This window comes from Aythya ferina (genome assembly GCF_964211825.1).
Source record: "Aythya ferina genome assembly, chromosome: 2".
Lineage (NCBI taxonomy): Eukaryota > Metazoa > Chordata > Aves > Anseriformes > Anatidae > Aythya > Aythya ferina.
The window spans coordinates 53,561,113-53,581,952 of NC_140297.1; the positions used below are offsets into that span (position 1 = coordinate 53,561,113).

At 42.1% G+C, this 20,840-nt stretch overlaps 2 protein-coding genes across 8 annotated transcripts in view; one reads left to right on the forward strand and one right to left on the reverse strand.

The window, feature by feature from the left end:
• The first annotated feature begins 101 nt into the window (after nucleotides 1-101).
• On the forward strand, nucleotides 102-6,159 carry FAM8A1 (family with sequence similarity 8 member A1). Its single transcript, XM_084510040.1, has 5 exons — nucleotides 102-563; nucleotides 2,884-3,004; nucleotides 4,234-4,357; nucleotides 4,577-4,716; nucleotides 5,040-6,159. The coding sequence occupies exons 1-5, from the start codon at nucleotides 125-127 to the stop codon at nucleotides 5,182-5,184; spliced, it is 969 nt and encodes a 322-aa protein (XP_084366166.1). The 5' UTR covers nucleotides 102-124; the 3' UTR covers nucleotides 5,185-6,159.
• Nucleotides 5,560-20,840, reverse strand: part of NUP153 (nucleoporin 153) — a 44,090-nt gene continuing 28,809 nt past the window's right edge. For 3 of the 7 annotated variants that reach the window (XM_084510036.1, XM_084510034.1, XM_084510033.1), the window contains 11 exons: nucleotides 20,625-20,765; nucleotides 19,878-19,970; nucleotides 19,525-19,615; nucleotides 19,082-19,216; nucleotides 17,225-17,836; nucleotides 16,042-16,236; nucleotides 14,678-15,523; nucleotides 12,661-13,026; nucleotides 10,691-10,963; nucleotides 9,260-9,419; nucleotides 5,560-8,792 (listed from right to left, as the gene is read on the reverse strand). In XM_084510036.1, coding sequence (XP_084366162.1) covers nucleotides 8,708-8,792; nucleotides 9,260-9,419; nucleotides 10,691-10,963; nucleotides 12,661-13,026; nucleotides 14,678-15,523; nucleotides 16,042-16,236; nucleotides 17,225-17,836; nucleotides 19,082-19,216; nucleotides 19,525-19,615; nucleotides 19,878-19,970; nucleotides 20,625-20,765 — 2,997 coding nt within the window. In that variant the 3' untranslated portion in view covers nucleotides 5,560-8,707. The remainder of the gene's footprint in view (nucleotides 8,793-9,259; nucleotides 9,420-10,690; nucleotides 10,964-12,660; nucleotides 13,027-14,677; nucleotides 15,524-16,041; nucleotides 16,237-17,224; nucleotides 17,837-19,081; nucleotides 19,217-19,524; nucleotides 19,616-19,877; nucleotides 19,971-20,624; nucleotides 20,766-20,840) is intronic. The other 4 variants (XM_084510035.1, XM_084510039.1, XM_084510037.1 and 1 more) reach the window with 4 other exon arrangements.

Sequence of the window (20,840 nt, forward strand, 5' to 3'; positions counted from 1 at the left end):
ATCTCCTCACAACCCGCCCAGCCCGGCGGGTTGACCTGTCCGCCCTCCGCGCTGGGTCGGGCGCGGCGCTGCCTTGGCGCCTGCGCGGCGGGCGGGGCGCTGAGTGCGGGAGGGGGCGGACAAGATGGCGGAGGCCGGCGGCGGCGGCCCGGCGGGCGGCTGCGAGAGGAGCCCCGCGGAGCCCCCCCCTCCTCCTCCTCCCCCTCAGTCCCCTCCGGCAGAAGGGAAGGCTCTGAGCGCGGCCGAGTACGCCCGGCGGGTGCACCAGTGGCTGTGGGACTCGTACTGCGGCTACCTCAGCTGGCAGAGCGGGCTGCCCGCCCTCCTCGCCGCCTCCGCCGCGGCCAGCGCCGCCCCGCAGCCCCCGGCCCCCGCCGCCCCGGGGGGAGCCGCGGCCACCGCCGCCGCCGCCGCCTCCACCGCCTCCACCGCCGCCTACTACAGCCCCTTCTACCTCCTGGCCCCCGCCTGGCCGCAGGCAGCGGGCAGCAGGCCCGGCCCCACGCCCCGGGCTGCCCCCGGCAGCGGCACGGCCCCCAGGGAGCCGGCGGGGCGGCCGGCAGGTGAGTGGGGGCTGCGCGCAAAGGGGCGTTGTTTTGTTTTTATTTTTTATTATTTCTCGGTTTCGGTGTTATTAAGTGCGTAGGCACGCTCGGCAGGGCCTGGGGTGTGAGTGTTTGGGGAGCAGGGAGGTGTCTGGGGGAGCTGTGCTGTGTGGCGGAGCGGGGGGTCTCCTCAGGAGGCTGTGGAGGGACGGTGAGCATCGCCCTGAGAAATGGGGAAAAAAATAAAAAATAAAACATCCAGGATGGGCTGTGGGCGGGCTCCGGGTTAAAGGCAGGTTGCTGCTCCTCGGGGCAAAGTGCGGCGTGACAGAGCAGCTGCGTTTGTATAAGCTCAGCCTCAGAGCAAGGGGGAGAGCACCTTGATGTGCATCTCCTGCCTTTGACAGGGAAGGGAGCCTGGCTTTTATTTAAGGGTATCCCACAAAGGAGTGGTTTCCTTAGTGGTGCCCTGAGTTGGAACTACAGGGTGCTTGCGAACAGATCGTGCCAGTCATCGAAGCGGGCGCTGATACGGGGCAAAGTCTAGCCTGAAGCGCTCCTTGCTATTTTACTGCTGTCTTATGTTGTTCTTCAGCAACAAATTCTGTGTGCTAAAGGCGTTTGGGGGCACGAAGAGCCCCGTTAAGAGCATTAAGCAGTCTTAATGCTGCTGAGCAGAGCTGTGGGGAGTGCTCAATACTAGGAGAAGTCTCCGTGTGGTGCAGCGATAGCCGTGCAATTACATGGGTGCCCTGGCTCCAGATTGCAAACGGGTGGTGTATCTGGAACAGCTGAAGTGATTACATCTCCTCTTCTGCTGCGGATTACTGTCCCCGCAGCAGGCTGGGCAGGACAGGACGCGTTTCCATGCTGGTGCCCCTGCAGGTGACAGCCCGGCGTGCTTACCTAAGCTGCAATGCGTGACAGCTTGTTAATGTTGCAGATCTTAAACGGGGCTGGCAAAAAGTGGAGCTGATGACTGCCTTGCCCAGCCCCGTCTGGGTGTCAGAGCACCAGTATTGCACTCTGGGCAGCAGCAAGCTTTGTTCGGGTTAAGACGCTTTGTCCCCTTGCCCCTCCCTGCCCTACTGTAGGAGATTACTGCTCTTACGCTGGGAACAGCAGGACAAAAAGTGTGCTGGCGCCTCGGCTGCCCTGACACGCTGCCTGCTTACTACTGTAGCCCCCCTTAATGACTAGCTTAATACAGGGTCACTGTGGTGGACGTGTGCCAGAGTCAAGGGCTGCCGAGGTTTCTCAGCCTAATGGAGTTTGACAGGGTCTGAGTCCTTCCTTCCTTCCGTGCCCCAGACACTCAGCTTCCTCCTTATTCAGCTGTTGAGCCTGGTGCCTCCAAGTGACAGCGTGCCCCTGGCTTCAACCTTACCCAGCTGGGCGGCCCTGTGCTGCCTGCTGCTGCCTGCTGGCTCTGGCGCTGAGCAGGCTGCGTGAAGGAAACCCCAGTTAGAACCGAGTTGACACCCAGGGCGTGCTCTGACCATGAGCAGTGCATCTATTTTAGCATTGTTTACGTGAGGAAATTACTATGCAACAGCATCAACGCAGAGTTACCAGGATTTGGGAGATACTGAATGGTGGATGGGTCTAGATAAAGTTAGTTTTTAATTATTTAATGAGCGCAACGTTACTCTTTGGAAACTGGTGAAGATAAACCTTGTTTCCTCTGCTTTAGCCTTCTGAGGTGGTGTTAGCAGCAACAGCTTGTTCCTGTGAATACTTCTTTTGCCCCAGCCTGCCCTTGGCCAATTACGCTGAGAAATGGGTTACATTTTCTGGCTGATCACAGGGCAGCTGCTGTGTTTCGTCCTAATAAGCAGTCTGTAGGAATGTTTATGGTCAGGTGTGACTAATACACTAATTGGCTGCTGTTCCTGGGTCCGACATGAGACAAAGCAGGATGCGTTTTTCGTTGAGAGCTGCTATTTGGTACAGGCTGAGGGCTTGCTAAGGAGTTATATGAATCTTCCTTAGATCTAGACTCTCAGACTTAGTGAAATTGGTTCTGTGTGAGGCTCTTTTAAATGAAAGAATGCAAAAATGGATACATCTCCAGTGTGCCTCAGCTCTTCAGAGGGGTGGGATTTTGCTGGTAATCCTCATTATAAGGGGACTCTGAGCTCGGAAAGAGTTTAATTGAATTTCAGAAGGCTCTTGTAAGCCAAATAATTCAGGTAATTTCTCGTTGATAGATTTTGTAGAAGATTTTCTTAGTGTGACCCAGGATGACAATCGTGGTTTAGTGAGAGTCAGCCAACAGGCAATAAACTCTTCGTTTAGAGCACTCCAATCTGGGTCACGTTAACTGTTTCTCTTACAGGTCGCGAGTTCGTTATCCCTTCACTGGCCCACAGGTTCATAGCAGAGATGGTGGATTTCTTTATTCTCTTCTTCATCAAAGCGACCATTGTTTTAAGTATTATGCACCTCAGTGGGATAAAGTAAGTAGAATAACTCAACGGTTTGTTACACACAGCCTTAAGCTCTTTGAGGTGTCGTGGTGTGGTTGTGTATGTGGTGTGGTTGGCACTGAAAGTCTGCGTGTGTAAGGTCAGAAACAATTGCTTACCTCTAAGACTATCTGCTTCTTTAATGGTAGGTGTCACATAGCTCACTGAGTTCCTCTACTTAGGCTGGTGTAAATCAAATATTTGTGCCTGGTTAGGGGACCAGAGGTTGGAGTACGAGTACAGTTACATTTCTGAATCCAAGTTTTCTGCTAAAAGAGCCTTCCCCATGGTGACCAAATGTAAGCTGATAGTGTATGGAAAACATCTTTCACCTAGGTTGAACTGATGCTTGAAAAGTGCGTGGAAGAGGGTTAAAACCCAAGCAATCACTGTGTCAGTGTATATTATTAGTGTTGGTTGTTCAAATAAACACGCAAATAAAATGCCGACCTCTCAGTGCTATTCAGTTGCCAAAATCTCCAACTCCTACCTGATGGCTTGTATTTCTAATCTGATTTTAGTAGGCTGAAAATGATGCAAAATGAAGTCCTGGGAAGTTGGAGAACTGTGTGCACTGCTTCTGCCAAGTAGTGGAGGTGATGGAAAGAGAAGGCATCTCTTACTTTCTGAATTAACTTATAATATGTTCAAAGCCTTATCTTTTTTGATCCTGAAGTCTGACAAGTCCTTGTCTAACTGCATCGAAAGCATGTCCATGCCACTGCTGGGTCATAATGTTAAATCTGTAGGGCTGTGAAAATACACAGTTGACTCCAAATGGATGCTTTGCGTAGCTTTGTTAGGGTAAATAGCTGAAGGCTGCAATTGCTAAAGTTGAAACCTTCCAGTTGTATGTCCGCGTGCCTGCATCTAGGAGCACACAGTGGAAGCTGTAGGGACTGGAGAGTGACAAATCAGTCTTGGTCATGCAACAGGAGATAAAGCTCCGTTGCTTTCCTAGGGTGACTTGCAAATTCTCCCAGGCATTTATGAATGCTTTTTTTTTTTTTTCCTCCCTGTAAAGAAGTGACTTGCATCCATTCCATTTGTGCAGTTAGATTATTGCAGAACCCTTGTGTACCTTGCAAGAAGTTGAGGAGCTTTTTAATACGAGAACTAAAGGAGTAAATTCTAATATTAAACACCAGTAGTGGGAGCAGGGTCAAATAAGCTCAGTTTGTTGTTGTGTTTTTTCACTCAAGTTGTCTTATTTTGAACAGGGACATCTCTAAATTTGCTATGCATTACATAATAGAAGAAATAGATGAAGATACATCCATGGAAGACTTGCAGAAAATGATGGTAGTAGCTCTCATCTACAGGTTATTAGTCTGCTTCTATGAGGTAATTACTCACAAATAGTAGTGTCTGTAACTAACAGTTGTCAGTTCTTGAATAAGGTAAAAAATAAAATTCTGTCATCGTTGGCTGATGAAGTAAGTCCTCTTTATTTTGGGTTTCGTGAAGCTGTGTAGCTTTTACGCAGTTGTGATGAAGACCAAGTTTGCCAAACCCATTGACAGCACTGTGCTGTGTGGGATTGAACGAACTTTTCTTTTGCAGATAATCTGTATTTGGGGAGCAGGAGGAGCTACCCCAGGGAAGTTCTTGCTCGGACTGCGAGTTGTGACGTGTGACACATCTGTACTCGTTGCTCCCAGCCGTGTGCTAGTCATTCCTTCCTCAAATGTCAGCATGACAACGTAAGTGCGCTTAGCCTACGCTGCTTTCGGGGTAATGTTACAGAAAGCACCTGATTTACGAAGGAAATGCCCATTTTCTTTCTTTATTATTGGCTTTTGCAGTAACTGGACTGAGTGATTTTTAAATCACAAAACCTGAGAATTGTTTTGGCAATCATGAATATTCTCCAAGTTCGGTGGTAAAACAATCTCTTCTAAATTCTGCAGGTTTTTTGTCTTTTTAATGCTATACAAAAACCAAGGCACTAAACTGAAGGCTGGCTAACTACTAACCTAAGCAGAAAAGTCAAAGTACGACAACGAATGTTTTATTTTCATTTCAGGTCTACAATAAGAGCTTTGATCAAGAATTTTTCTATTGCTTCCTTTTTTCCTGCATTCATTACACTGCTGTTTTTTCAGCACAACAGAACAGCCTATGATATTGTAGCAGGAACTATTGTGGTAAGAAGAAATGGAATCAGATGATGCCAAAAGGTGATGGATTTCCAGACTGTTTTTTGAGCACCACCCCCAAATGAAACAAAGACCTACCCCAAAACTGAAATTGAGATGACCATCGGAATCTTTTGCCCAAATTAAAGCAGAATGATTCAGAAGATAAAGGAAATGGGTTGCTCCAGTATGGTGCCAGCAGCTACCTTCAAAGTATTGGAGTTTTCACAAATGCCAAAGAAGTTTGAGAGAAACAAGACGCAGTAAATCTGAAGTATTAACCTTAGATTGACAGGGAAGTAAGCGGCTGTACTGTTAACTGCAGCTAGGTGCTGTTCCGTTTGTCAGTCTAGGGAAAGCAGATTCAGAGAAATACTCCACCTCAAAAGAAATGTTCCTACAGTTTTGGGTGTTGGCAGGTAACTCGAAAATGTTGTTTTCCAAGCAGTTGCCCGAGCTGTATCGCTAACTGTCTGAGGGGAAGGGAACTGCAGTATTAGACAGTGAGGCAAATCATGTTAATTAAATTGCCAGATGTGCAGTGTTTATTACTTCACAGGGCACATTTCCTCACCTCTTAAAGTATTTTATCTATCTGAACATTGATGTGACAAGTTTTTTTGCATGATTCTCGTAAGCATTGTCATTATTTCACGTGTCAGAGCTCATGAAGAGGTGAAACACTAGCTGCTTTTTCTTTGGGAAGGCTGCGTTACACTGCAGTGTTAGTGACTTGGCATGTACATAATTCTGGAGCTGTGAACAGTACACATCATCTGCTTCTGGTCGGAATGAAAGCGCTCGTCTCTTTCTTGCACAGAATAATACCAAGCAAAACAATTGAATGAGTTTCAGGAGCATGCAGAAAATAATAACTGAAATGCGTGTCATGGGTATAAATCCACAGAAGTACAAATACTGGTTATGTTCACTTTATGTTCTGGCTAATTGTTTGTATATTCAGAATAACAACTACTGAATAAAAAAGCCTAATATTTTGCATGATTACATAGCTCTGGTAATTTGTTCTTATGTCATTTAGTGTCTTGGAAAGGACTGCACACCACAATGCTGATGTTTTATTCCTCTCTTAGTAAGAGCTTGGAATTCTTCCAACACCCAGTTTTTGTCTGTCCCTCCCTGAGGCTGTTGGCTCTAACCCTACCTTCAATCTTGGAGGCTGGTGGTAGAATTATTTTTACGGGTTCTTGTTTCTATTTCTTTAGGTGAAATAAACTAAAAAAAATGCAGAATATTAATGTTACTCTTTCTGAGCTAACAAACGGTGTTGTTCATTAAGGCAACTTCTGCATCTATCTTCATTTCCCATGCTATTGTAAAGACCAGTGTTGCTGCTTAATTGACCCCTCAAAGTGCATGCAGCTGAAATAGAACCCAAGAGAGCTTATTTCACTGTTCTTTCAAAGAATTGCACCCTTGACATGAGTGTTAACATTAAAAGTTGAGGAACAGCTATCACCCTGATGAGCTAAAGCTGTCAGAACTGACTAAAGCTGATGTTAAGGTGTGTGTTGCCTACTTACACTCTCAGTATGAATGCCAAAGGAAGTTTTAGGCCACTTCCTGTAGTGGTGACCCAGAAACTAGGCTTTAAGATGGGCCTGAGGAGCAAAACAGTTGCACAGAGGTTATTGCTAACGTTTCAGGTTTAAGGGACAGTTATCTCCTTACCCTGTTAGAAAATACTACCGCTTCCATAGCAGGTAAAGAAAAACACCAGACTTGCCTAGGGAAAGATGTATACGCTGTACTGTCATAAACTTCAACTTTTAGTTTGACTCGTGTGTGTGTGCGTATTCCCTTGAAAAGACTCCAGTTTTCTAGTGGTAGGCTGAGTATGTGGTAGGTAAAAGTGCTAGAGAAAAACACTTATCATAGAAATACTGATTTGAGGTCCATGCATTTCCCAAAAGTGAAGATTAAAGTTTGTCTTCCTGTCAAGTCTAGTACAGGGTTAGAAAAGTACCTTATTTTGTAACACTGGCAGCTGTAGAAATACAAAGCAGCATTAGGGGAAGATGCTTAAAGCTTATGCAACTACTTTAAGGCCTTTCTCCCTTTTGTGGTACTAGAGGGAAGGGGAGCTTTTGGTTCTAGCTGCAGCAAGTGTCAGGATCTCAACCATAAACCATGTGCTGTGGCTTACTTAAAGTTCAGCTGTAGTCCTCAGAAAAACGAGCACTCTCTCTCCCTTCACCAGAATGTCTGTTCTCTGAGAAGCTTTTCTCCCTCCTATACCAGTGCAGAAAACACATGTATTTACAGTGAGGTATGCTTCATCTTTCTCAATTAGAATGCTGGTAAACATTTGTAAGATCACTTTTTTGTTTGTGTGGTTGTGAGAAACTGTAAAAATTAACTGCAACCATTGTAGCGAGACACAACTCTTTACTTAAAGACAGCTTAAGACTGTCAAAAAGCAGAGGTTGCAGAAAGCATGTACCACCACCCAACTCAGGCTGCGTGCATTGCCTTGTGCAGTTCTAACTGCAGATGTTGTCATTGGAAATTCAAACTGCCAGACAATATTTTATAGTTTTTATTGATGGCATTTATCCCATGAATTAACATGTTAATTATACTGTAATAAACATGGCTTTAATATTAAACTTTTCCTTATTATCCAAAGTCACCACAGTCCATTTCAGTAAATATAAAAATATATACTTAATACTTTGTACAATACTGGTTTTTGGTCCAAACAAAAATGGATCAGAAAAGCCAATAAACTTACTTTAAGAATTCCCAATTTTAAAGATTTTCTAAATGGATTTAGGCAACTTTGAATAATGGGATTTACATAAAATCTGAGACAATACTAAACAAAAATGGCCGTAACACACAAAATTAAAATTTCAATTTCACAGATTTGTTATGCCAAAAAAGTACATAGAGAAACAAAATTATTTACACGTTTCAATAATAAAATAACAAAGGTGAGACGTGGTAAAGGGCTGTAAGAATGAAAATATAGAAATAGCATATATAGTTATTAAATGGAGAACTACAGATCTAACAAGTCCTTAGCATGAATCATTCTTAATTCAGTCTTTCTCTATCAGAAAATTTTAGTGCACAATACACCCAAACTCACTCACTTCACACATACACCAGCACAAACTCAGCATAGAAATCATTCATTAAAACATTCTCTACTCTATACAGAATCCCTCACTAATATAATTACAATTTGGAGGCGTCAGTAAACGCGGATGAGCGCACATAGTGGTGCAGATGAAGAGGTATTGTACAAGCCATTCGCTGTGCAGGCTATACTCATGTCTATAGCCGGACCATGCCGAGTCCGTGAAAGAGATAACTTGCCGGATTCTAGAATAGTTTCGCTTGAGAAGGGCTCTGTTGCCAACTCTACTCATTACAAAAGAACTAAATGAGGGAGGGTAGGAAGGGGCAGCAGAGTTTTACAGTCCTTGAAGCAGATCTGACTTCAGCTATCCCAGCATGAGGTATGATCCCAACAATCGAACAATGCAGGGTAGCAGCTGCTTTGAAAGTTGCTTTACGTATCAGCCGGTTATTTTCTACGTCTAAATGCAGTCTTTATCTTCCGACCAGAAACTGAAGATCCAGATGCAGAGAAAATATTTTTTCCATTAGTCCTATCAAAAGAAATTAGTAGTTCAGAGTTTAGGACAGTGTAGCTGAAAATTCAGTAGCAGCACTGAGTAGATATTCCAGAATAATTGTTCTATCGTCTGGCTCTCTAGTTAGCAGCTGGCAACAAACAGCGTATGACGAACAGGAGGAGAGTTCCAGAAACCAAAAGCAATTAAATCTCTCTTATTCAGCAGGTAAGTAGCAGCCCAATGGCTAAATACGGATTTTATTTTTCAAGAACAAGAAAATTGCACGTGTTGATGCGTGGTATTTCTGAGAACTAGTCTCCTTTACAACTACCGTCGCTTAGTTAGCCAGTCACGCTAACACATCAAGGAAGGATCCCAAATTTACACCAAATTCCAAGGTTCATTTGAATACCTCACGACTTAACAGCAGTAGAGGCTGCACACAGTCAGTCCACCGACATTACCCAAAGCTCAAGCGAAATTCTGATACGGTCTCTTACCCCACTGTAAATGCCGGAGGTTGGCTGAATGAAAATCCCGAAGAGCCAGAAGGCTGTGCCGATGCTGTTGGTGCAGTAGGATTTGCACCAAAAGTAAAGACTCCCGGGTTATTTGGAAAATTGAAATTAGAAGTGTTACTTCCAAACTGGAACACAGGACCTGGGAAGGTGGGGTGGAAGCAGAAGAGAACAAGAAAGTTGTCATTTGAGTTCATCCTTTCCATCCTCGTGTTCCTGCTATTATATCTAATAGATGTTTCTTTAAACTCACTCAAGATGACAAAGTTCAGGGTGGGAGGCAGGTTTACCAGAAATGCTAGATTACAACAGGAACAATGCTTAGAAAAAAATCATTCACTTCAGTAGAGAATCATAAAAGGATTCTTAACCAACATTGCTAGGACGCAGCTAATGAATTGCTTGCTAATTGCTGCACAGCTTATACCTGTGTACGCTGCAGTTTATTAATGAAGCCTTAAGTTATAGTATTGAATCATGTAGATTTGCTGTTTAAACAAACTGCTGTGTTAATGTCATGAATCTGGGAGACACAGCACCTAATCTTAAAAAAAGATTCCTATTAAAGTAACAGACAAAACATGTGGATTTTTATCTTTAAACTCTTACTTAATTAACAAAATACTAATACATTGTGCCAACTTATTACTCATCAGTACAAATGTAGGTTACTTGTAATGGAGGCTATTTTGTAGAACTTCTGAGAGGAACGAGGCTTTTTCCCCTTTTTGTGCCTGATGTTATCCTATTAGATACGCATACTCTGGCAGTGTGGTGGTGGTTTTATTATTTTAATCTTTAATAATTCCTAGTGTGGAACAACACCTTCTTATGCTCACAAGGATCATTCTCCCCAGCATGTATATCATATTTCATTAGTAAAAGTAACTTTAAATACAGCCTGAACCCACACATGCTTAGGACTAATTCTGGCAACGTATTTCCCACAAGAAAGCCCCTGATCCAAATAAGTCGCCAAAGCCTGTTAACAAAGCCAAAAAAATAAGAACTTTTCTGTAGCAAATCCAAAAAGAACCCGTTTGCAGTGCTTCTGCTATTCTGGCTTGTACAACCTGATCAGCGAATACTCCACGTTTTGGCACTTCATTTTATTTGCTATTTTTTGTCAAGAAAATAAAAGCCAATAATTAGCGGTGGGGTTGCAAGCTCTGCGTTTGCTCAGTCTCTTGTGGGACTTACGGTGAAGTTGGCACACCTACAGCACATCTTCAGGAGTGAGACGCAAATTACTCAGCCCTGTGCCCGTTATTTTTATGGAGGTTAATTCTTACAGCTAAGCACACACAGAAGGCAGAAGTCTTCTTACTCCACAGTTAGGATGCACTTCATGGAAACAAACAAACAAACAAACGACTCCGAGACCAAAATAGTTAGAGAATGGTCAGCACTCACCAGCGCTGGAGGTACCAGAGCCAAAACCTGGCTGTTGGCTCGCCTGCTGTCCGAACACAGGGGGCTGAGTACTGCTCGTCACAGAGCCGAAGGCAGGAGGAGCAGGCTGAGAGCCCGCTGAAAACAATGTTGTCGACAGCGATCCAAAACTCGGAGTGTTTGGCTGGCTGGACCCCTGGCTCTGGCCAAATGCTGGTGGCTGACTGGCACCAAATGCTGGGCCAGCAGCAGGTGCTGAAGACCCAGAGCCAAACACAAACGAAGAGGACAACCCTCAGGGAACAGAAGAGAAATTTCAGTATATGCAGGGCTTTTTTTTTTGTTTGTTTGTTTGTTTTTGTTGCAGAATGACTCTACGCATCACATTTTCCAAGTCTGGTAAATGAATACTTCAAATATTTGAGATAGATCTTAATGTTTACAGGCAAGTATGTAAAACAACAAACTACCTCAGTCCTATCCCGGCTCGCTGCTTTTCATGTTACTTACAAGAAAAGGTGCATGTTAACAAGTCGGACAACATTCATCTCAAACACATTGGCTGTCTAGGCTGAAATTACTGTCTTAGGCATTCATGTTCTAGAAACAAACTCCCACAAACAGTACATGTTAATTTATATTTACTAAGAGCTGCTTATATCACTTATAAAGAATATATATACATAGAATATTAAAATACATAAATTAGCATATATATATATTATATATATATATATAAAGGTTCAAAATACAGCTCCTGATCTATTAGGAGCTGTATTTCATTCTTGTCAGCAGCTGCACCCCTTCCCTGTCCAAGTGTTTACCATTATCAGTTCTGGAGGCCAAATCATGCCTGCAGGAATCTAACTATACTCAGAAACTCAGTTTAGTAGAGTAATTCTGTCCCTTCCCACAACAGATAACAAGCTCATTCAATTAGCTGTTTCGGTTCTTCAAGGCCAGCAGAAATAATGAAACAACAATACGTGACTGAACAATGACTCTGAACATACAGCACATCTGATGAGCAAAAAGGGACATTTTCAACAGCACTATTAATTGGAATGTAATGTAAGCAGCCATCGTGCAACAGAAAACACCATCTACTGCACCATAACTTGGAATGGCTGGCTGCTTTTCTTTCCAAGAAGAAAAACATAAATGGTAGCAGTTAACACAGACTTGGAGGCTTCTGCATTGGAACAACAACAACAAAAAAATCTTTTGCGAAGATTTTTGAAAGATGGCTTAATCTGCAGGTTCAGTTGATCTGCTTATGGCTGTAATTTAGTATGGCTCTTTCTCTGCATGTGGTATACAAAAATGAATGTAAATTTAATTTCCATGAATGACAAGATTAAGCCTTCAGATCAAAATAAAATTGAACCTGTAAGGAAGATACTACATCTATCTCCAAGGACTGCTAAGCTAGCAGGAATACCCATTCCATTATTTAGCCGTTTCAGCCGTGTTACACGGCTAAATTCATGCCGGACTTCAGTGGGAGTAATGCATTTCGAACATGAAGAAAATCTTTACATTCTCATTTCTGCCTTCAGTGACTGGGCAGACACCTGAAACACTTGCTACTGTGCTCATTAGAAGCCACTCCTTAGGAAGTAGCAATTGCGTGTACAGATACTATGTTTATATGTACTTGTAAAGGACTGACCTGGCAAATCTTGATGTTATTTACAACACTTGAGAGGTTTAGGTATGGGAAGGAAAAATTAGGGAAGCTGTAATTAATTGACTTCTAATCTTAAATACTGGACCGATACTGAGAAGAGGGAAACCATACTTCTCACGGGGAAAAGTGCCCAAATAAATTAAAAGCCAGTAAGGGGCTGTCCATCGCACAAAACAATACCAGTTCATTTCTAACCTGTATTTCCCAGACCATCTGTGAAAACCTGAGCCCCAAGCGTTAACGTTTTTCTTTGGTCTGCTATCTAATGGCAAAAATGAGAAAAACATCTTTTTAAATGTACCTGTTGAACTTGATGTGGTTGTGGCTCCAAAGGTAAATCCAGGGTTTGCATTGCTACTACTGGCTCCTGAACCGAAGACAAACGGAGCAACGGCTACACCAGTGCTGGAAGATGTGGTTGCTGGTTTGTTTTCTTGGGAGAAGCCAAATGACTGAGATGTCGTAGATTCTGCAGAGTTGCCAAACGTGGAGCTGCTCACAGTGTTGCTGGCTTGTCCAAACACAAAGGGTGCAGGGACCGGTGCAGGGTTGGAGGAAGAGGTGACGCTGCCAAACACGCTGCTGCTGTTGGCTGAAGTGGTGGGTATGGCTGCGCTGGAGGAAGCAGAGCTCAAAAAGCTGAAGGATGGTTTTGCTGCTCCTTGATCTGAGAGGAAGAACACGACATGAGCCACTGCAAAACGCCAAAGGAAGTACAGCAGACTCCGTTTCAATCCCTGTACAAAGAGCAATCCTGAACGACACCTCAGTTACGCTCCAGGTACTGGTGATTCTGTCAGATCCAGATTTAACAATGCTGATTGCTGCCATCCACAAATCAAGGAGTGGAAGACTTGTGATGAGCAAGGACGCCCCGCTGCAGTCTCGAGGCTTTATTTATTGGTCACAAACACCAAGAGTTGGCTGTAATTATCTGAACCAGTATTAACCAGTACCTCTGACCTCTTCAAACAAAAATATCTTTCAGGTACTCTTATAAGAACAACATCAATTGCCTGCAACAGTTTTATGGCCTTGCTAAAGGGAGCACTGAAAAGCACAGTGGTACAGTTTCTTTTGTAGCCTGTTCAGAAATTACAGCCCTGTGCCTACAGCTTCAGATCAGGCCAAGCTTACCAGCCCAACTCTTACAGCTAAGTTCACTGCACCTGAATGCCTTCAAGACGTGCTTTTAGGAGCCATAGAGAAGAACCTGCTGGTAAGACCACCGTTATAAAGTACTGAGTGTTGTTTTACACTTAAAATAGAACTATCTGCTATAAGCCATTCACTTGTATCTGATATAAGTCATTTATAAGTCATTCATCAGCTTTCCCTAAGCTGCTGCTCTCTCATTACTGAATGTGTTCCTGCTCTCAATTTCCCACTAACTTTTTCCCCCAGCATTTATGGCCCCTTTTCATCTATGCCACTTTTAAGGGACTACATCATGTTGAAAAATGCTGGTTAACACTTCCTTTTACACAAGGTGCCTCATTAAATTTTCCTGACTAAACCAAACCCCTGAACTTTAACTAGAAGGGGAAGCAAACAAACACACACACCTCCCCTGCCACCAAATCTCCCCAAAACAGATCTGTTCAGTAACAGATCAACTATAAGAATACTGCGATTAAAATCACTGCTTTTGTTCAGGATTACTAGCCAATGTCCTTTCCCTTACCACTTCTGGAATTAATACTGAATTCCATACTCTAAAGCATTGCTGATAAGTCATACGAATGATATTTAGCAATCAGGATTTTTCCAGGCAGTGATCATCAATAAGAACTCCAATCTTCTACTGCAGTCTTTTAACAAAGTAAAGGAATACAGAACTGTGTAGTAACTGTTGAGTGATTTTTGGACTTTCGTAGTAGTAGAGAAACAGCAGTACACTCTGTAGCACAGGCACAAGTACATGGGAGTAAGATCCTCGCCCTCATCTCTTTTTTCTCTGAAAAATGCTTGTGTGAGGCCTCTATTTCACCATACTAATGATTTTACCACCTACTGTGCTGCTAGCATTGAGACAGTCCAACTTCTGTGCTTGTACAAGATGCAGTTCCTTAAGTTCCTTAAGGTGTCACAATTTTTTTTATGGGTGTCAAAACTCATTGAGATCAAAAAAGGAATTGCTGCTAATTGTGTACATATCAATAACTAGGGCAGAAAACACACAATGCATGAATTAAACTTTTTCTAAAGCTCTAGTACACGAACATATCAAATCTCAGCAATTTTTTTCTAGTATAGTTTCAGAGTTCTTATTTGATGGACATAAGCAGACAAGCGAAGACAAAAGATATTCTGTTTACCTGAAGTACTGGTTTGGACCCCAAATGAAAAAGCTGGCTTTGCTTGCTCAGGTTCCTTCTCTGATGGTTTAACGAAACTGAAGTTGAATATGGGTTTTGCTGTGCTCTCTTCTTTTGTATGCTCGGACTTCCCAACTGAAAAGATAGGCTGTGCCTTTGACTCTTCAGTGTCAGCTTTCTTTCCAAACACTAATGGAGCAGCAGAAGTGACAGAATCCTGCTTCTCTTCTGTCCTTCCCAAAATAAACTGTGAGGCAGCTGCAGACTCTGCACTGCCAAAGGAGAAGCCTCCTTTTGTTGAAGGAGCTTCATCCTTCTTCTCATCTGGCTTCTTGAATGCAAAAGAAGCTGATACAACCTCCTTGTCTCCAACAGTTCCAAACGTGAAGCCACTGACTCCAGTTTTATTCTCGTTGGCAGCCATGGCAGTAGCAGAACTTGTACCAAAAGCAAAACCTCCCAATACTGGTTCCTCTTTCTTTTCCTGCTGTCCCAGGCTCGCGGCCCCAAACCGAAACGTTGAAGGAGCCTGACTACTTGTAGATGGAAGGCCAAAGGTAAAACTGTTACTTTTTCCTTCTTTTTTACTCTCTTCTGATTTAGATAGCGAGGATGAAACTCCAAATTTGAAGTCCCCTGGAGTACTAGGAAACTTAAATCCCCCAACCACATTGTTGGAGGATGCAGATTCAGAGGCAATGCCAAACTTGAAGCCCCCTTGTTCTCCAAATTTGAAACTTCCCGCGCTATCTAATGTATGAGAAGACTCAGAGGATGATGACGACTGAACACCAAATGTAAATGATGGCAAGGCAGCATTTGTGGACACGGTAGCAGTACCAAAACCTGCAGAAATAAGTGAACATCAGGTTTGTAAACCATGGTGTACCTGCAGTACATGAAGGTTTTAACAACACTCTAGTCCTGATCTTTCCACTCAAAACTGTTTAAAAAACAACCCACCAAACAGTAAAACAAGAAAACCCCATGCTTCCTCTCTACATCAACCTTTTCACAATTGTGTTTTCTGTCTACCACCTGGCTTTAAAAAGTACACGAACTTCTTTGAAAGATCATGTTTTTAGTCTGCACTCCAAATGAACAACATGTAGGGCATGTAAAGAACAAGCATGTCATTAATGAAAGCTTTTCTCTAAAAAGGATAAATTTATTCTTGGGGAAAAGTGTGGAAACAGATGTTATCTTATCGAGGCAATATTCCTATAGGAAAAATGAACAATTACACCACACCTCAAAGGAAAAAATAATTGTGCTTAAAAAGTAAGAAAATTAAAAAAAATATCAGAGCAAAACAAAAAATAAATCTCAGAACATGCATCCTCGTTTTAATCATTATGTATTACCTTTGAGATCTGCTTTGGTGCCTGGCTTTGCATTTTCACAGGCTACACACTTTGTGGCCTCTGCTTTGTTTCGAACCAAGCAGGTCTCACAATCCCAGCTTCCTTCAGGCTTCTTAAATTTGTCTAAATCCAGAAATTCTCCAGAAGGAGCAGAAAATGACGATGCACTGCTACTGGTCACAGGTGTTAGACCCTCTACAAGAAAAACAAGACAGTTAACCATCCTGTTTGAACATGAACTATAAAATTAACATTAACTTTTAAATTTGGTTTATCAGACCCCACAGAAATGTTCAAAACAGCTCTGAGACGCCCCCCTCCACCCCAGAAAAATTAAAAGCCATCAAAAACCCACAAAGAAGTCCAAGAGAATCAACTCTGTCTGAAATCCATTATCTTACCTCACAAAATTTCAGTCTTACTGTACAGGATGATTACAAAAGCCCAATCTAGTCCATCTCAATTTCTTTCATCCCAGATATATTTGCAAAGGTGTTTTTTGATGTAATGGCATATTAAGTGACGTTTAGAGTCAAAGTTAAAATCAGAATCGTATTTTAAAAACAATACAACCACGCTCAAAATCAATTACAGTCATGCACAATGGGAAACAACCCAGTACTGCCCTGAACAAGTTACCCAGCGGGTCACTCACTTTCTTGAAGCCTATCACTGACCTTCATAGGCATCTCTCTTCTTTAGCTTAAGACTAGTTAAGATTACACTGTCTTGAAATCTGGCTTTGCCTCAATTACATACAAATGGTGAGTAGAGGCATTTTGGCCATATTTTGTAATTATTTTTTGAAAGAGAAAAAACACAGTAGTTTTTAACTCTTTCTACGGAGTTCTCATTTGCGCCAGTGAAAAATCAGTATGTTGTTTTTAAATTAAGTCACCCAGTCCAGCCATCTTCCCTCACCAGCTGCAGAGCAGGGCATATTTGCATTGATCCAGCTCCGTACTGATACGTTTCACAATCGGTTCAATTTATGCGACAGGCTGGAACCTGGACTGAGACCTCTGAAGTGCCTGTAAACCAATCCTGCAGACAGCCTCTAATCCATCAACTGTATCTGGGAATCACGTTGCTTAAAATATTCCATAAATGCAACATACTTTTATTCTGTACAAGATTCACAGAGGCTAAGATGGAAACAACAGGAAAAAAAAAAGGACCATACCTGGTTTCTCAGACTGACAAGCTACACATTTGTTATCTTCTGCCTTATTTAATACAAGACATATTGCACAGTCCCAAGAGCCTTTCGGCTTCTTAAATTTGTCTCCAAAGTCCAGAGTGACTGTCGTGTCAGTGCTGCTCGAGGAGGATGTCACTGTCACTGAGCTGTCTGTAACCACTGGTAATGTCAGAGCAGGCATTACTCCCGTTCCAGGTTTTGGCGTCTCACATGCTATACATTTTGTCGCTTCCGGTTTGTTTTGGACAAGACATGTATCACAATCCCACGTTCCAGGTACTGTTTTGAATTTGTCTCCAAAGCCCAGCATCTCTGCTGGGGGCGCTGTTGGCTTTGAGGTGTCACATTGACTTGAACTTATTGTCTGTTTCGTAGTCTCAACTGTCGATGCTTTAGTCGCTTGACAAGTTACACATTTGTTGTCTATGTCTTTGTTTTGCAGAAAAGGGTCACATGTATCAGATTGCCAGTATGATGCTTGTTTAGAAGTCTCTTTACCTGCAGAAAAAGTTGTTATTGCAGGCCTAGTATAAATCACTGTGCTTGTTGTAGGTTGTGCAGATGTAGAAGAGTGTGTTTTCAAAAATCCAAAGTCTAGGGAGCAAGAAAAAATAAGTCAGACTGTTAGCGCAGTACCTCACTACATGCAACTAAGTGACTTTACTAGGGGACAAAAATTTAAACTCAGGTGCCAATGGTTACAACTAGACATTCAGACCCAACGCAATAGGAAGTCCCCAGAAATCTTATCTTAACGGATGAAATTTCATATGCTGCACTGGCTCACAACAGAACATTTATTTAAAGCTTCATTTAACTCTTTGTTTCCGAGGAAGTTTCAAATCAATATTTTCACTGGTTGATACAAGTACGAACAAACAGCTGACAGTTTTGACAGCCCAACGTGGAATGGAAATAATACAATTTCATTAAGATGCGATGCCCAATCGAATCAAATTTCTAGAGCTCCTCCTTCCTTAACAGATGACTCAAATTTACTTTAGTAAATGTACCGAAGTTTGTACTTGAAGCAGCAATCCATGCAGTACTTTCCCACAGATGCTGAATATTAATTAAATAATAAAACCTCGAGACAATTGAACAACTGTCTAATTTTCTACAATATTTGTTCAAAATGCATCGGACACAGGACAACTCCTGATTCAAAGGTGGCAATTTTAACAGAAAAGACAAGCTACTAATACAGAAACACTAAAGGAAACGCATCTTGAATAGCAGCTCAAGTTGCTTGTAAATCTACATTGAACATAGTTGTTTTGTGGTTTTTTTTTGTTTTGTTTTGTTTTTTTTCTGTTTTGTTTTTAAATCAGAAGTGAAGTTTTTGAACAATGTGGATTTAGATTCTGCTTCTTTTAAACTGATAAAGTGACTGTCACAGATTTGCAGCTTTTGCAATATCTTTAGAACTGAAACTCTACTATTCTTTCTTCACCTGGGCTGAAGGTGGGACAGGAGTGTTGAGTTTTACAAACATTTCCTTTTCAATTCCACAAATTGTATTTACTTAAAATGAAACATTGATCATCTAGCTAGTTCTCTTAGTACCTCATTTACAGTTACATCCTAACACATAAAGGAGATGCAACCCATCTGGTTTTCAACTCGCAGTTTTACTTCCAGCAACAAAGACAACTTCACTTAGAATAGAAGGGGCAGATGCACCCTAGCAAACGCAGCGCTTAATGTAATGCTCTCCTATGTTCATATTTATAGAAAATACTCTATTAACCATAAGTTTGTTGTTTGTTTGTTTGTTTTAAATAAAAAATGCTAGCGTATTTTTTGCAGCATCTTTTTAAAAGGAGTTCATTATCTCACCAGGGTTTTTTAGAACGTCTAAGACGCTTCCTTCCTTTAATACTCGTCCATATTTAAGGGGAACTCTGAGGGGAACAGCAACAAAACCTTCGTTCTCCTCTTGCTCATTGTTGGTGGATGCGGATGAGCTAGTTTCTTTTGAAACAAAAGAAAACAAATAGCTGTCACAATGCGACCTACTTAGAGCAGATTATACTCACTTTTGTTAGAAACAAGAATTTCCAACTTTCATGCTTCTCACGTAAGAACCTTCACCAATTCTACTTACTTTATAATGGTTTATAATTACAAGCAATAAAAACAGATCTGTCACTGGAAAAATACTGCAGAAGTCCAACACTGCCCGGAATTGCTAGCATGCACAGACAGGACAGATTTAAGCTTTAATAAAGAAAAAAAGAAAAATCAGCACTTCAGATGTGAAGTGCTAAAATTTCAGTTACCTAGGGTAAGAAAGGACGTCACGGGCGTATCACTGGATCCAGAAAGTTCTGCTGATTTTACAACAGGAACACTAAATGTAAACCCAATCTGCTACGAACAAGAGAGGTTTTTCAGAGCCACAGGAACGTCAATCAAATGCACACACAAAACCAAATCTGAAAGCTGGTCTTCACATTTGTAGCATGCATGCTGAATGACAAATTATAAGCCAGAAGCCTACATAGTTTTCTCCATCAAGGCAGATTCTGCTTTAGTGTTCTGCAACAGCCTACTAAATGCCTAAGAAAACTAAATGCCTAAGAAAACTAAATGCCTAAGAAAAAAAGTCTAGCTTCTTTATTAGTTTACTTACAGGAAATGTAGATAGCACTTCTGCCTCAGTAGACTTCACAATTGGAGATGAAAATGCAAACGCAGGACTGCTAACATTACTTGTTGGCTGTATCTGTATTTTCAAAAGAATTAAAGGTTTATATTTAAGAGCAACAACTACCTGAATTCATTACCCAACAGAAGTCCTGCAGTGATGTTGAAAAGCTTGATGTTTCAGTTATTTTGCAGATAGAAGTAGTAATAAAACAAAGTCAAGTTTCCTAGTGGGTATAGGACAATATCTTCAAAACCAAATTCCAGAAACCGAGAGGAAAAGCTGGAGATGCTACTTAGGTCTAAATGCATGGAAAAGCAAACCAGGAAGCTGAAGAATGGTAAACTCAGCCCAATGATACTCCAAGAACTTCAGCAAACACCTCAACACATTACATCAGCTATCTACTTCAAACCATACAAAAATATTTCAAGTGCTCTGGAACAGATTGATGTTTATTTTATTGCAATAATATGCCAATTATTGCACCCTAGGCTCATTCTATGTGAGGCTTATATGACCACATTACCTCTAATTTAATAACTTAAATAAAGTTGTGGTTTAACCATTGTAGGCAACTAAGCACCACACAGCCACTCGCTCACTCCCTTCAAGTGGAACAGGGAAAAGAACTGGAAACAAAGAAGTTAAGTTGTTAAATTTGAGGTACCATTAATGACTCATCACAGTAACGGCTACCTGGAAAGACAAATGCCATAACCCTGTACATACCCCCAGCTCCTTCCCCTTCTTTCCCCCAGCATTTATTGCTGGGAATGATGCTAAATGGTGTGGAATATCCCTTTGGTCCTCTGGGGTCGGTTGTCCTGGCTGGGTCCCCTCCCAGCCTCTTGTGCATACCCAACCTCCTCGCTGGCAGGGCAGTGTGAGAAACAGAAAAGGACTTGTCACTGTGCAAGCACTGCTCAGCAACAGCTAAAACACCAG